The following is a 16356-nucleotide window of genomic DNA, read 5'->3' as shown; positions in this document are numbered from 1 at the left end:
AGACACCACCTGGCAGGAGAGAGATTCATAAGGTATACAAATGTGAAGACAGAGATAACAAGAGAGACTCAGAGACAAGGCTGAGAACCTGCCCAGAGAGACACAACTAAATTTTGAAATGAGTGATAGACTGCCTCTGTTTTGATATAGAATATACAACCTGGAGCTATCCTGGAAAGGTGCATTCAGATTTGGAGACTAAAGTCCTTTGGCTTCTCCAACAGCTGGATTCAATTCCTGTTTCTGCTCCGTGGCTTCCATAGAGACAGGCAGCAAGAACTCTGTATTCCAATCACAGTAATACAGACCAAGACTGCAAACGTGCTTTCTAGCCCTCTGTGAGGTAACTGGGCATGCATCTGGGAGATCTGGGGGTTTAAATTTGGGCTGTGATACTTGTATATTGTGCAGAATCAGGGAGTCCATTTCTTGGTTCAGCCCCTAGAAGTGCAGCAAGAAAGGGGTGTGGTACTGGGTTGCTGGATGAGGTGCAGGGCACAGTGCCAAGGTCCTGCAATATTCATAGAGTCCCTACAGCTGTGCCAGGCAATCAGGGTGCTGACTACTGGTCCATCTGCAGCTTAACATTCTACTCCTGAGAGGTGGGAGCCGGGAGCTGCATGTTAACTAGGAAAACATCAGGCGCTGGCTACCATTGCAGAGGCTGAACAAGAGTCCAGGAAGAATGGCCCCTCCTGCAGACCCACCCAGAGCCAAAAGGACCTGTCTATCAGCACTCAGCCTCACAGTACTGCAGTCATGGATGCAGAAGCAGGAGAGCTGATTTTGTCAGCTCCTGCCCTGGCCTGGAAGCTGACCTTGGATCCAGCCCCTGTTGTCTCTGCAGCCTCGGTTTTCACACATGGAAGATGGGTTGATGTCCCTGAATTCCGAGAGGCTGACCTCAAACTTGTTATGTAGCCAAGGATGATTTTGAACTTTTCCATCTCCCATGTACCACCAAGGGATGGACCAGGGGCTCTTGTATGCTAGGCACACTCACCCAGCTGAGTCGCATTCTCAGATCTCCATCCCTTCCCCTCCCCCCCCCCCCACACACATTGCTTTTTCTACCCAGAATGCTTTAAATGTTCATTATAAAAGAACATCATAGAGAAAGAAGAAAATTTTAAAAAGTAGAACTCATCACTAAGTAATGTCCTTTGGCTTTTCTAGATACATAAATGGTTTTTGTCCCCCCACCCCCCGCCGCCTTTACTGAAACAGGGTGTCTCTGTGTAGTCCTGGCTGTCCACGACTCACTCTGTAGACCAGGCTGACTTCAAACTCACAGAGATCCACCTGCCTCTGCCTCCCACGTGCTGGGATTAAAGGTGTGTGCCGCTATCACTAGTACAGTGGTGTTTCTAATGACACCAAGCATGCTTTTTCACAAACCACAAATAGTTTTCTTTCATTAGTGTCCTCTGCATGGGTGATTTCCAAAATGTGATCTGGGGTCCACTGGGCGATTCAAGACCTTCCCAGGGACCAACTAGGTGTCTTAGCTGCTCAAGGCACTTGAGTTTGATTTCTGGGCCCACATGATGTCGGAAGGAAACCAGCTGTGGTAAGTTGTCCTCTAACCTTCACGCGCACACCGTGGCACTTGCAGGCTCCTCCCATAAAAAAATAAAATATAAATAAAAAAACAAGAATTTTCAGGGCATTCATGAAATCAAAACTGCTTTCGGCACAGCACTCAAACTCCACATTCCTGTTTGTCTAGTCTCTCAAGAGTACATGGTATTTTTTTATTTTTTTATTTTTTATTTTTTATTTTTTATTTTTTATTTTTATTTTTTATTTTTTGGCAGCTTCTCATGAGATACAGCCACAGGCTGAATGCAGAAGCAGATGTGAGAGTCCAGCTGTGCTCTGTCGAGCCAGAGGGATTTGAAAAGTAGAAAACAATGGCATTCTTCTCATTCACTTTTCTTTGTCAGTGCTGGGAATCTAACCAAGAGCCTTCTACAATAGGCTCTACCACCCAGCCCCACTCCTAACCCCTTGTTAACTTTTTTTTGGCTTTAGAAAATACTATTTTTCATTAAAATATTATTTTTCATAAAAATATGTCTTTCAGGAGTATGTGAAATAAATTTTCTATGACTTTACTTCTTTGATAAATATTTTTAAGATTCTAGTTTTAAAGACTTAAGATTCTAGTTTTAAAGACAAGGTCTCATATAGCCCAAGGTAGCCTTCTAACTTTTTCTATAGCAGAGAATAGCCTTGAACTTCTGATCCTCCAGCCTCTTGAGAACCGGGACTACAAACCTGTGCTGTGAGCCACCACACTGTGTCTGTGCAGCCCTGGATATTGAGACCAAGGCCTCATGCATGACAGACAAGCAGCCTGCCAGCTGAGCTACATCCCCGGCCCAAGATGATTTCATGTTTGTGATGAACGTGCTAACGGATGGTAGATATAATCCACGCACAGGAAAACCTTTTAGAATTCCTCTCATCCACAAATTCGGAAAGTGATCAGGAGACCGTGCTGAACAGGGCCTGTCCTGAAGAGCACAGGACCCAGAAGGGAGCAGTGTTATTATTAGCTTCCTCCATGATAGGCCTGCAGGGTGCATGCAAATTTTCTCTACTACAGTATGCCTGTGAATCAGGGTACCTGGTCCCTGTGTGTGGTACCCCAGGAAGGTGAACAGATGAAGTTCAGATGGGCGTGTGTGTGTGTGTGTGTGTGTGTGTGTGTGTGTATCAGTTTCCAGGGAGGGCAATTTCTCTGTACAGAGTACAGAGTTTGGAAGCTTTTAAGCAAGTTGTGGTGGTTTGAATAAGAATGGGTCCAATAAGTGCATACATTTGAATGCTTAATCATCAGGGAGTAGAACACAGATCGGATTAAAAGGAGTAGGTGTGGCTTTGTTGAAGTAGGTGTGGCCTTATTGGAGGATGTATGGGGACAGTATGCTAGGTACAGTTCTCTCTCTCTCTCTGCTTGTGGATCAGAATGTAGTTCTCAGCTATTGCTTAGGCACCATGTCTGCCTGTCAAGCATGCTGCCTGCTATGATGATAATGGACTAAGTCTCTGAAACTGTAAGCCAGCCCCAATTAAATGTTTTCTCTTATAAGGGTTGTCTTGGTCATGGTGTCTCTTCACAGCAATAGAAACCTAAGACACAACTTGACGGAGAAGTTTTGTTTTGTTTTTTACTGGTGAAAATAATAATAATAATAATAATAATAATAATAATAATTAGTGATAATGATGTCTGGAGGTTGAAAATGCTGCAAACATTAGGAGGCAGAGGCTGGCAGATCAATGTGAATTGAAAGTCAGTCTGGTTCACATAAAAAATTTCTGCCCAGACAGAGTTATACATAGTGAGACTCTGCTTCAATTTTTTTTTTAATCTGCAAACATTTGAGTGCTTCTCTGTGTACCTCAGGCAGGCCTTGGACATGTGATCCTCCTGCTTCAGCCTCCAGAGCCCTGGGATTCTAGATGTGCGTTACCATGTGATACCTTATTTATCCGTTTGTTTGTTTGTTAGTTGAAGACACCGTCTTGCTATAGTCCTGGAACTTGGTATGTAGCCCACTCTGCTTCCCCAGTGCTGGGATCACAGGCTTATGCTGCCAAGTCTGTTTGCTAACATTCTATATACCCCTAAGGACAATTCAGCCGGGCAGATTCTCCAGATGGAATGCTGGCTGGTAGCCATGTGTCTTCAGAGGTGAACAGGGCCTCCCAGCATCTCTGGCTCCTCACTCACGTTCTCTCTCCACAGGGTTGCACACCTGTTCTCTGGTACTCCAAAACCTCGTTCTCTATGAAACATTTGTCATCTGTGAATTGCTTATGCAGGTCTTTTGTCCACTTTCCTTTTGTACTGATTTTTCTGGAACTTTCTATGTTCCAGATACAACCTTTTATTTGTTATGCACTGAAAACATTCTGTTCAAGCCTAGGTTTCCTTTTAACTTTGTTTAGTGCCTCATTGTAGTACAGGAACTTAGTTGTTTAAAAATACATTCTATTGTACCAATTGCTTCCCTGATGGTTTGGGGAGATGCTTTGATATACCAAGCCTTTCCACACAGCATGATTTTTAAAAGGTTCTCCTGGTGCCAGTGAGGTGACTCTGTGGATGAAGGGGCTTGCTGCCAACTGCTGATGACCTGAATTTATTACCTGGGACCTATATGATAGAGGGAAGGAACTTGCTTCTGAAAGGTGACTTTGACCCCACACATGCATCATGCCACAGACTCTAACACACATACACACACAACCCCCCCACTAACACATCACACATACATACACATATACACACACACAACTAACACTGTCACACATACATACACAGACCACATATATACACACACTACACATATAAACAAACTACATACACACCACAGACACACACACATACCATACACACATACATCATGGCACAGACTCTAACACACATACACACCCCCCCCACTAACACATCACACATACATACACATATACACACAACACATATACACACATACACTACTAACATATCACACATACATACACATATACACAGACCACATATATATACACATACCATACATACCATATATATATGTGTGTGTGTGTATATATATATATATATATATATATATATATATCACATACATACCACTAGCACATCACACATATATACACACACCACATACGTATATACACACACTGCACATATACACAGACCACATATACACCACATATATATACATACACATATAGACACACACAGACCACACCCACATACCCACACCACACATATATACACATACTACACACAGGCATACATACCATATATGTACACACTACATACACACATCACATACACACTGCTAACACATCACACATACACACCATACACATATATACATACCACACACACATATACACACACTGCACATACATACATACCATATACACACAGACCACATACACACACTACATCCCCACATCACATAATCACATACACATAACACAGACACATACACATACCCCACACACATCCCCACATCACATACATGCACACAGACTCAAAGTAATAAATATTTTAAAATTAATATAAAAAACTTTAAAAATGTTTTCCACTTTTTCCCAACATAGCAGCATTCTTCTCTGTTCTATCCCTCTCTCCTTCCCTTCCTTCCTTTGATAAAAATCTTACGTATATACTGCTTCAACCTCCCAGGTTCTGAAATTATAGCTGCCAGGTTCTCTTCTCTCCTTTCTTCCTTTCCCTATTCTTTTGCCCTTCCCCCACACTAAACATTTATGTCATCACTCTGTCTAGAACTTTTGCTGTACAGAAAGGTACCAAGTGTTGACTCTTGAGTTATTAAACGGAACATGGCATGGTGCAGACAGTGGCTGTGTCCCACCTATCCCAGGGATCCACAGGCCCTCACAGCGGCCTGGAGCTGAGCTGGCCCCCATAACAGAGACCTGATCTGGTCTGAAAGGCGAGACAAGCGGCATCTCAGAAATTCATAAGCTGAGCTGACAACTTTAGTAAGGAAACAGCAATCCATCTCCACCATGCGGCCTTAGAGTGACTGTCACCAAGACAACCTCCAGTGCAGCTCCTGGGCCACATCCATGTCTGTCTGTTCCTACTTGAGACCCTGTGGCCAATGCAGGATGAGGAGCTACGAGCCCCGCTTTATCAGTTCAGGGAAACGAAGGGCAGAACCGTTGAGAGACACCCGGAAGGCCACTTGGCTGGCAAGTGGGAAAGCCCATTCCTCCGGCCTCTAAGTCACTGCTGCTTAGACCTTTATGAGATCTAGCTCTGTCCTCAGGGACACTGTAGCTGGCCCTGTGGAGGGAAAGAGACCTGTCCTATACATCCCCAAAGCTGTGCTTCCTCTGGGGGAGGGAAGCCTGGAAATTGTCCTGCCATCAGCTGACTGTGTTTCTAGAACCAGTGTTTTCTTCTATGAGCACTGTCTCCTGGAGCTGGGATGAGTCAGGCTAGGAACGGGAACTCAAGCATAAACAAGCAAAACTGACAGCAAGCACTTTGCCTGAGGCGTGTGACCTCCCACGGGCCTCCTGGGACTGTGCTTGGATGGCTACATCGACAAAATCGCAGCAGTAAGCTCTGTGGGTTTAACCTGTGGCAGCCACGTAAGCAGCCTGGTGGTGAAAGCCTCCAGGCAGGAAGTGGGCACTAGGGGGCCCAGCAGATGGTGGCCAGCCTCCCAGCAGAGGGCAGTTTCCTAAGAGTACAGGTTTTTGCAGATCCAAAAGTACCCATAGCTGTCTCTGCTGTCCTCCAGTTCTATATCAAATGAACACTGAAATAGAATGTTAGGGCCTAAGCTGTCCCCAGAGACAGGTGTGATCTAGTCCTCCAGGCAGAGACTCATCTAGATGCACAGATCTCAGGCCTCCCCAGTCCAGCCTTGTTCTCAGTCAGAATCTCAGGGCAACCAGGGCCACTTACCTGCTCCAGGGGGATGACGAGGAAGGAGCCACCTCCTGCGCTCTCAGTGACTATGGCCAGGAAGCGGGCATTGACTGCGCAGAAGTGGTTGTCATGCACATTCTTGGTGATGGGGATCCCGTCAAAGCAGTTCTCCCTGTTGGCCACTTTCCCGTACACGTTCCGAAACTTGGAACTGCGGTACTGCGGTCGCCAGGACATCTGCAAGGGATCAGCAGAGGCAGGGTTAGGCTGACTACTACTTCATGAAGGAGCTGGACAGGGCACTGGAGAGCCAGAGGTAAAGGGGCAAGGGATCCCTTGGGCCCACCCATTTTCATGGAGGGATGAGAGGCGATGGAGCCACCAAGAGCATGTGACTTATAATGTGCTTGGCTGCTTGCCTAGAGGGTCTTGCTGACACAGAGCCTGGCATGAGAGTATTCACAGCATTCCTGCGTATGGTCCACATGCCCAGCCGTCTTCTGGAAAGAGTGTAGGGTCGTCCTCTCTCTACCAACGATAATGACATGCGATACGGTAAGCCAGCCACACATGGGTCAGTGTCCCGACTGCCCAAACGCATTTCATTCAGCCCTGCAGGTTAAGGAGGCTGCGTGTTTACTAGTGAGGACAACATCAGTGGCAGAGGGGGGAGCATCACCTTATGCTCAAGGAAGCGAGCCCCCGTATTTCATCACCTCCTGCTCCAATTCTTTCTAGAATCTCTCCCTTATGAGCACACCCTCAAAAACCTCTCTGTTCATCACTGCCACTGACACGGTGTCGTCAGAGACACAGAAAGGCTAAGTGACTGAGACAAGGCCACACAGCTGAGTGTGCTAGAGGGGAAGGCACTGGGTGTTGGGGCTTTTGAGTCTGGGACAAAGTCCCCAAAGTGTGACTCAAACATCACCCGTGTCAGAACCACCGACAGTGAGGGAAGTCGTTGAGTTCCTGGGTCATTTTTGGACAAATACTGTTCCTGGGTCCCACCCTGGGCCTAAGGAATCCACTGCAATATTTTAGGAGTGTTGTCCAACACTCAGCAAACTGACTCCATTTCCTTGCCCCCTTGCCCACTCCCAAATGATACGGAAGCACCCTGAATTTTGAGCATCCTTGTTCTATAGACTACAGGAGGCCCTCCTCAGCCGACCCGGACCACCGTTCATAGTCTAGGCGCTGACCAGTCAGCAGGTTCTACTTTTGATGCATTTGGAGGGTAAGTGGAGGATCTATGGTGGCCTTCTATGGGATTGTGTCTTTTGCAGGGAAGCCATACCAATCTTGTAGTGAGCTCAGCCTGGGCCACACATAGCAAGCACTCAGTCATGGCTCTGTGCAGTGACCACACACCTGGCTCATGCTGTGCACTTGATCTTAGCCAAAAGGTCAAGAAGGAATCTTGTTTTTGTTTGAGACAGGACCTCAATATACAGCTCTGACTGTCCTGGCGTTCACTGTGTAGGTCAGGCTGTTCCTGAACTCACAGAGGTACACCTGCTTCTGCCTCCCAAGTGCTGAGAGATGAAGGTTTAATTTTAGCAATTGTACTGTAGGTCTGTAAAAGGATAGCCTGGTTTCTGGTCGAGCACCAGCTAGAAATTGCCAGAGACTCCAGGTGATCCTAAGTGATGGCATGTGTTTTGCCAGGCTCCCAGACTCCAGGCTTGACAGGAGGTCAAAGAACTCCACAGAGTGGGGGCCTTTTAGTCACGTAGGACAACACCCACTAGCCCCTCCACAGATAGAGGGTGAGACTATGGGCCACAGAGCCTCAAGACAGACCTCCCTATTAATGAGGTACCTAAAGGCCAGAGGTGCGTAGCCAATTAAACATTCCTTCCCAGACTCTCCCCCTTGCAAAAAGTATTTAATCTCAGGTCTACACTGAGAAACCACTGTGGGGAACATTGGAGCAGGTCTTCATCTAAGAACTCTTTGCATTCCCAGTCACAGAGACCACCCAAGCCAAGCGAGCAGCTGCCACAGACAAGTGAGCCACAGTGACCAAGCCAAGAATTCTCATCCTGCAGGATGTAGCCGGAGCTCGGGCCCAAGGGCCTGAGAACCAGCCGGTTCCTGGCCACCTTCTGGCCCAAGGACTCCCAAGCCCAAAACTCTGGCTCCCTGAGGGACCTCAAATTGTGCTCCCCACCCTGAGCGGAGTCCCTGGGCTTCACATAGCCCGATGTCCTATGTCTGCCTGACACCAGGGTGGAGTAAATACAGTCAAATTCCTGTACCTCTGTCCCCAAGAGAAGTCCTACATGTGTGGCAAGAAAGAGGCGGGACCCACACATCAACCCAACAGGTCCCATGCACATTACAACCCAACAGTGTATGTTATTTTAATAAATTGGAAAAAATAACACATATTCCAGACCTTTGATGTCACAGATACTATTGTGAATGAGTGCTAATGAGGCAGAAAAAAAATAAAGAGAAAGAAGAGGAAAAGGAGGAGGAAGAAAAGGAGGAGGAAGAAGAGGAAGAGGAAGAAGAAAGATCAGTTTAAAAATATATTACAGGTCTTTAGAGCCATCCCAGCATTAAATTATAGAAATCACGCTGTCCCTGCAAAGTAGAACATTCTAGATTCCAGTTCCATGGGGAGGTGCTGTGTTTGCTCATTCCAGCTTCTGCCAGTCAGCCATGCCCTTTTTTTCTGCCCAGCCACAACTCAACCTCAGGGCTAGCCTCAGAGTGGACCTCAGACCTGTTCCTGCTCCTGGTATCGCCCTCAGTCCAGGTTCCCCTGGGGACAGCAGGAAGAGGGCCTTCTGAGCAGTGCTGAGCTCTGGCAGGCTGTTCCTGGGCTGCCCAGCAGGGTTCTGCAGTCAGAAAGCCCCTTCAGGTCCCTGGCCAGATGATGGTCTAGCTCCTGCCACATCCTAAGGGAGCCTCACCCAGCAGAAGGCTGATAGCTCGGATAACCTCCCAGTGCCAGTCCTTCCAGTGTCTGGGTGCCGAGACCTGCTCATTTCCAGTGAAGACCACACTGCGAGGCCTCCTGGGAGCTTCAAGGGAAGGGTGACAAGCCTGGTCTGGAATCTACACAGACCTCCATTCTAGTTCCATCCTTCTGCAGAGCGGCTGTGTGGCTTGGGCAAGCCTCTGACCGTCTCTGTGCCCCTCTATCTGCTCTCACAGAGGATTATTATTCATTTCCCTTCACTTCCAAGGACATAGGCAGAGTCAATGCCAAGCTGCCCAGCTCATGCTCAGCACAGGGCATGCCACCTGAACCTCCCACACCTACATTTACCCAAGATGCTCCTGGGGAGCCCTCAGCTGCATGTCTCAGCTGACACCACTTATGCCACAGATGCCTCCCCATTCCTCTCTCTTTCCCTTTTCCTGGCTTTCTCCCACTCCCTGTCCTTTTTTCTCTCTCTGCTTGGCCTGGCTCCAAGATCTCAGGTACAGTGACAGACAAGACTCCTATGTGGCTGGTTCTCGATAAGCATGCTGACACTCTGTCTCCTCTGCCGCTTTCCAGAACATGTAGCCCAGGCTGCCCTCAAATTTGATATGTAGCTCAGGATAACCTTGAATTCCCGATCCTCCTGCCTATATCTCTCAAGGACTATAGGTGTGGGATACCATACCAGGATTGGTTAATGCTGTGCTGGGGAACCAAACCCTGAGCGGCATGAGTGCTAGACAAGCACTCTATCACCCGAGCTACAATCTTAGCCTCTACTTTTGTATGTCTTCATTGTTTGATATGGCCTCTCCATGTAGCTTTGGCTGGTCTTGAACTCTCCATGTTTGGCCATACAGAGTCACTTTATAAACAAGGTTAGTTCAAAGCTGAGGCTAAAAGCTGAGGTCGGCAGAACCATCTGTGAAATGTGGTCCTCACTCTCTGTAAGATTTGGGGCTCTGTGTTCAGAGAGCCTCCAGGGTAAGAAGTCCTTCCTCTTGAAGGGTGATAATCTCTGGATGTCTCCAGGGCAAGGTACACAGCCAGGCTACATGGCTGTGGTCATGTACACCTAGGTAGGGAAACCTTTTGAATGATGGGTGCACTGTATGTGCATGCTGGGGAGGGGGCATCTGTGCTGCCCAGCGTTTAGAGGGAATGATGTTATCTCTCTCTGGCCCTGCGGTCCCACATTGGACTCTATACTCTGGTCCCTTTCAAACTGCAGCTTCAAAAACAGAGTTTGGCTCCCTGTCACTTGGCAGTGGGGAAAAGGAGGTCGAAAAGGTGTCTCCAGGGAACTTGGCAACAAGGCTTGTCTGCCCCTCCCCTAAGATTACCACTAAGTGGGGGGAGGCTGCTAGTGGGAGCTGTGACATCTCTGTTGGAGAGAGGAAGTATACCTCAGCAGTCTAAATAATTAGAACTCGTTAGTTCTGTCAATCATAGGTAGGAAAGTAGGAGTTGTGTCCCCTTGCCCATAGAGAAGCTGGTGCCAAGCCATGTGCCGTGTGTGTGTGTGTGTGTGTGTGTGTGTGTGTGTGTGTGAGAGAGAGAGAGAGAGAGAGAGAGAGAGAGAGAGAGAGAGAGAGAGACAGACAGACAGACAGAGAAAGACAGAGAGAGAAAGAGAGACAGACAGAGAGAGAAAGAGAGAGAGAGAGAGAGAGAGACAGACAGACAGACAGACAGACAGATAGACATCTCCTCAGAAGCCTTAGAAACCTTCAAGGGGCCTCATCGGCTGAAGGCTTTGAAATTGGAACAGCAACTTTCTGATTGAACTTCATGTTGCTGAGAAAATAAAAGGGGCTTTGTACAGAAACCCTACTGTAACTCTTGGGGCACTCTGCTAGGCCCCTTCTGCCTTGCAGGAAGAATCTGAGTTAGCAAGGAAGGGGGCAGAAAGGGGGCATCTTTATGATCCTTAGCCAACAATTCCTGAACAAGAGCCTCTGCTCCCCCAGCTCACAAGGGATGCAAATTCATCCTAGGTGACTGTGTTGTGTTCCATGTGGCCTTTTACCCCAGAATACTCCTCAGAGAGAGTGACTTACTCTGGGGATGACAGGCTAGCCAGCTGCTCCCCTTGAAGGGCGTGTATGAAGGCACATTGAGCCATGGTGGGCAACAGGGGCCAGATATGCAGCTGAGGGAACAGGGTGGAAGAAAGAGGGGAGGGGCAGGCAAAGGGGGAACTGACTCTGTGTCTTCATCCTTGCATGTTTGTAGAGTGCATGTATGAGTGTGTGTGGAGGTCAGAGGTCACTAGAAGCCATGAGGAGTCTAGATGGTCCTGGGCAAGGTGCTCATTGAGACTAGGGTCCATTAAGGCTAGCAAAGACCCTGATGAGAAAAAGATCTTGCTAACAGAGCCAGGAGAAAAATGAAATAGGGGTTCGTCAACTGCAGACGCACAAATTGGCTACTTTGTTTCTTAAGAGCCGTCCACCCTGCTTTTTTAATATATATTTTTTCCCATTTTTATGTGTGTGTGTTGTGTATGTGGTGAGTGTATGAGTGTGTGTGCATGTGTGCATGTGTCTGTGTGTACATGCATCTGTAAGTGTTGTGTGTCTGTTGTGTGTATATGTACATGTATGTGTGTCTGTGTGATGTGGTGTGTGTTTGCACATGTGTGTGGTGTGTGTACATGCATGTGTCTGTGTGTGTGCATGTGCATGTGTTTCTGTGTGTGTCTGTATGTGTTGTGTGTGCACGTGTGTCTGTGTGTATCTTATGTGTTGTATGTGGTGTTTGTGTGTGCATGTGTGTCTGTGTGATGTGTGTGTCTGTGTGTATGCATCTGTATGTGTTATATGTGGCATGTGTGTGCATGTGTCTATGTGATATGGTATGTGTCTGTGTGTGCATCTGTATGTGTTATGCGTGGTGTTTGTGTGTGTCTGTGTGATGAGGTGTGTGTCTCTGTGTGTGCATCTGTATGTGTTATATGTGGTATGTGTGTGCATGTGTCTGTGTGATGAGGTGTGTGTCTCTGTGTGTGCATCTGTATGTTTTGTGTGTGTTGTGTGTGTGCATGTGTCTGTGTGATGTGGTGTGTGTCTGTGTGTGGGCATCTGTATGTTTTGTGTGTGTGTTGTGTGTGTATGTGTGTTTGTGTGATGTGGTATGTGTCTGTGTGTCTATATGTATCTGTTGGTGTGGTTTGTATGTGTGTACATGTGTGTCTGTGTAATGTTGTGTGTATCTGTGTGTCTGTATGTGTTGGTGTGTCTGTGTATGTGTGCATATGTGTCTGTGTACTGTGGAGGCCCAAGGTGAAATCATCCTCCATGGCTCTCTCACCGTATTTGATGAGGCAGGGTCTCTAAATCAAACCCAGAGCTCACCAATCTGGCTAGTTTCCATAGCCCCTTGCTCTGAGGATCCCCCATTTCTGCCTTCCAAGTCTAGAATTATAGGAAGTCCCCCAAATCCACCTGGTCTTTATGTGGGTGTTTGGGGATCCAAACTCTGGTCCTCACACATTTCCAATGATGGCTGCACCATTCCCTAAGCAAGTGGTTCTGAGCTGTATAAGAAAGCTCTCGAAGCAAGAGACTGAGTGAGCTGGGGAGCAGCCTCCTCCTCCTACTGGTACCTGGGTGTGAGGCAAGTTCCTCTGTTGGAGGTGATGCTGTGTGGAATAGCAGGCCTGGCTTCAAGTTCCTGCCCTGCCTTCCTCAGTGATGAACTGAAATCCATTAGTTGAAACAAACCCTTTCCTCTTGTAGGTCGCTTTCGGTGACAGTGTTGGTCATAGCAACAGAATGAACTCGGACGGTTTCTAAGAACTGGGAGTGTTCACTTACCCAGAGAGGGGTGGGGCGTTTAGAGCAGTGTTCAAGTACTTCCAGCTCTGACACCCAACAGGGAGTGCTCAACAATGCAACAGATGTAGGTTTACTGCAAGAAGGCTTAGCTAACTTGGCCTCTGCATGAGGTCAGGAGAGAAGCTGCCCTAACCTAGAGATGTCCTGATTACACTCAGAGGAGTAAAAACCCACCTCTGGCAGGCTGTGATTGCACAGGCAAGAAGGACAACAGGCTGAAAGTATGTGACTTGATTTTCTGGCACATTGTGCCAGTGACTCACAGTTTAACATGCTATGTGGGTTGGAAGTGGTGTGAGGGCACAGGAGACTCTGGGACTTCCAGGTTGGGATCTGGATGGTCAGAGGACACGTTGGAATAGCTGGCTGAGGAAAAGATGGCTTAAGTCAGTGGTTCTCACCCTTCCCAATGCTGCAACCCTTTAGCACAGTTCCTCATGTTGTGGTGACCCCAACCATAAAACTATTTCATTGCCTAACTGTGATTTTGCTACGGTTGCAAACTGTAATGTAAATATCTGTGTTTTCTGATGGTACCAAAGGAGTTGAGACCCACCGGTTCAGAACCACTTGGCTTAAGTGAATAGGATGCCTGGGGGGTCCAGCCAGGTAAGTCTAGCATGGACCCTTGACACACTCTGATGAGTGTGGACGTGTGAGAGCTGCAGGCCACCAGGAAGATGCAATAATGAGAGGACAGGAAGGGGCACTAGAGGCCATAAAAAGCCTAGATAGGCCTGGGGAAGTTGCTCATTGAGACTAGGGCCCACCAAGGCCAGCAAAGGACTTGTTGAGAAAAAGATCTTGCTAACAGTGCCATGAGGAAAATGAAAAGGAGTTAGTCAACCATAAAAGCACACACACACACACACACACACACACACACACCACACCCAAGACGGGACAAACTGCACTGCTACCAGTGGTTACCTTCCAGAACATGTTAAGAAGGGTACAGAGCCAGGGACCATCTTTCTCCCACCCTTTGTAGATGTCTAAGCAGAAGCCACATCACCCCTAAAAGGCTGGAGCCTTCACATGACAATGTGGATTCTGCTGGCTTTACTAATGGCACATGTATTTACCCTGGTCACCTACAGGTAGAGCACCTCTGTATCTTTGTGCAGTGGAGTTGGGAAGGATCATATGGGGCATGAAGGCTGCACACTGCTTAAAAGGGCAGTGTGAATGGTGTCCCTGCAGTCATGAAGAAAGGGCCCCAGGTGCCGGAGGACAGGGCAGACCCACCAATGTCATCCTAGAAGGTCAGCTGAGCAGACAAGACAACCAGGAAGCTCTGAGTCCTTGCTGGCCCTGCAGCAGAGGCCCCTGCGCGCAGAGGCAGGAGGTCTGGCCACCAGCCACTCCAACTACCCCTGACTGAAAGGGAGCACATTGTGTTTCTAGCAAACTTCAGAGGACTAAGGGATGGCCACTCAACCCAGTCATCCCCAGCTAGTCCAGCTTCCTGGCCACATTGGCTAGCAGAGGTGGCTCATTCCTGGAAACCCAGGGGAGGCCTCTCCCTCCAGGGGATGCTGGAACCTCAGCAGACTGATGGTTAGAAAACTGGCCCCACTGGTGCCCTGCACCCAGCACCTGCAGTGTATTTGGGCTGCCACCTGTCTGGCACCCCACATGAACTGCGGAGTCTGGCTAAGCTTTGGGGTTAGTAGAACTTAACTTCTCTATAGAACCATCAGTTGGCACCGGTCAGCATCAAGGCTGTGCAGGGATACTAAAGTCAGACATAGCTGCTCCCAACCCCAGCACTGCCTTACAAACCTGTACTCATTCCTTAATTCTAAGAGCTGTGTTCTCATCTGTAGAAATGGGGTACACGGGGCCTCAGCAGATGGTCCAGTCAGTAAAGTGCTACCCAGACCAGTATGAGGATCTATGTTTGATATCCAGAATCTTTATTTACAAAAAATGGCCTATGCATGGTGGAATGTGCTTCTAATTCTAGTGTGGAGACAGGTGGATTTCTGGGGTTTGTAGGCCAGTCTAATTGGTGAGCCCCAAATTCTAATGAGAGAGTCTGTCTCAAATAACAAGGCAGACAGCTTCTGAGGAGTAACATTTGAGTGCACCTGCGTACAAATGCATATGCTCACACACCCCTGCATACACATGTACACACACACACACCTGCATTCACATGCGCACATACACCTGCATATACATGCACATACACATCTGCATATACATGCACATAATACACCTGCATACACATATACACACACCTGCATACACATGTGCACACACTCCTGCATATACATGGACATGCTCACACATACCTGCATACACATGAATACACACACACATCTGTATACATATGCACACACACACACACCTGCATACATGCACACACACAACCTGCATATACACGCACATACCTGCATACTCATGTGCACACTCACACACCTGTATATACATGTACATGCACACACACCTGCATATACATGGACATGCTCACACATACCTGCATACACATGCATACACACACACTTGCATATACATGCGCGCACACACACTCACATAGACATGCACATACATACACCTGAACACACTTGTACACACACATCAACATACACACACACACATCTGCATACACAGCTACACACACCTGAACATACATGCACACTCATACGTGTGTGTGTGTGTGTGTGTGTGTGTGTGTGTGTGTGCTGTGTGCTTATACACAATCAGAGGAAATCTGCGGGGCCTAGGGGTGGTTGTGCTTCTGGGAAAAATCTTTTTTTTCCTTATTAACAAAAGAAAAAAGACAGACAAGAAAAGTCCTTTCTCAGCATGCACTTCCTGTCTTTGTTTGCCTTTGACGATGTAAAGCCTGGAGCTGGAGCAGCCATCTTGAGGCCAGGAGGTAACAAGCACAAACCCAAAAAGTAGGCACAAAGAAAAGACAGACTAAAAGGATTTAAAAAAAAAAAAAACAAAAAACCGCTAAGCAGCCGTTTCCCTGGCCAGGGCACAGGAAACCAGGGGCCTCTTCAGGACCTCATTTCTCCCATCCCTCCGAAGAGGCCCCTGACAAGCTGATGTAACAGCCTGTGCCTGGTACACACATTACATAGCACAGGGGTCAGAACCACAATGGCTAGGGGAGAACAATAGGGGAC

At 47.6% G+C, this 16356-nt stretch overlaps 1 protein-coding gene across 1 annotated transcript in view; it reads right to left on the bottom strand.

Moving 5' to 3' along the window:
- Coro2b (coronin 2B) overlaps positions 1–16356 on the bottom strand; it is a 113769-nt gene that overhangs the window by 59755 nt on the left and 37658 nt on the right. The window contains exon 2 of the mRNA XM_076925329.1: positions 6467–6667. Coding sequence (XP_076781444.1) covers positions 6467–6667 — 201 coding nt within the window. The remainder of the gene's footprint in view (positions 1–6466; positions 6668–16356) is intronic.

This window comes from Arvicanthis niloticus, chromosome 26, assembly GCF_011762505.2.
Source record: "Arvicanthis niloticus isolate mArvNil1 chromosome 26, mArvNil1.pat.X, whole genome shotgun sequence".
Classification (NCBI taxonomy): domain Eukaryota; kingdom Metazoa; phylum Chordata; class Mammalia; order Rodentia; family Muridae; genus Arvicanthis; species Arvicanthis niloticus.
The sequence above is the reverse complement of the archived record's forward strand: the minus strand, read 5'-3'. Positions and strand labels throughout refer to the sequence as shown.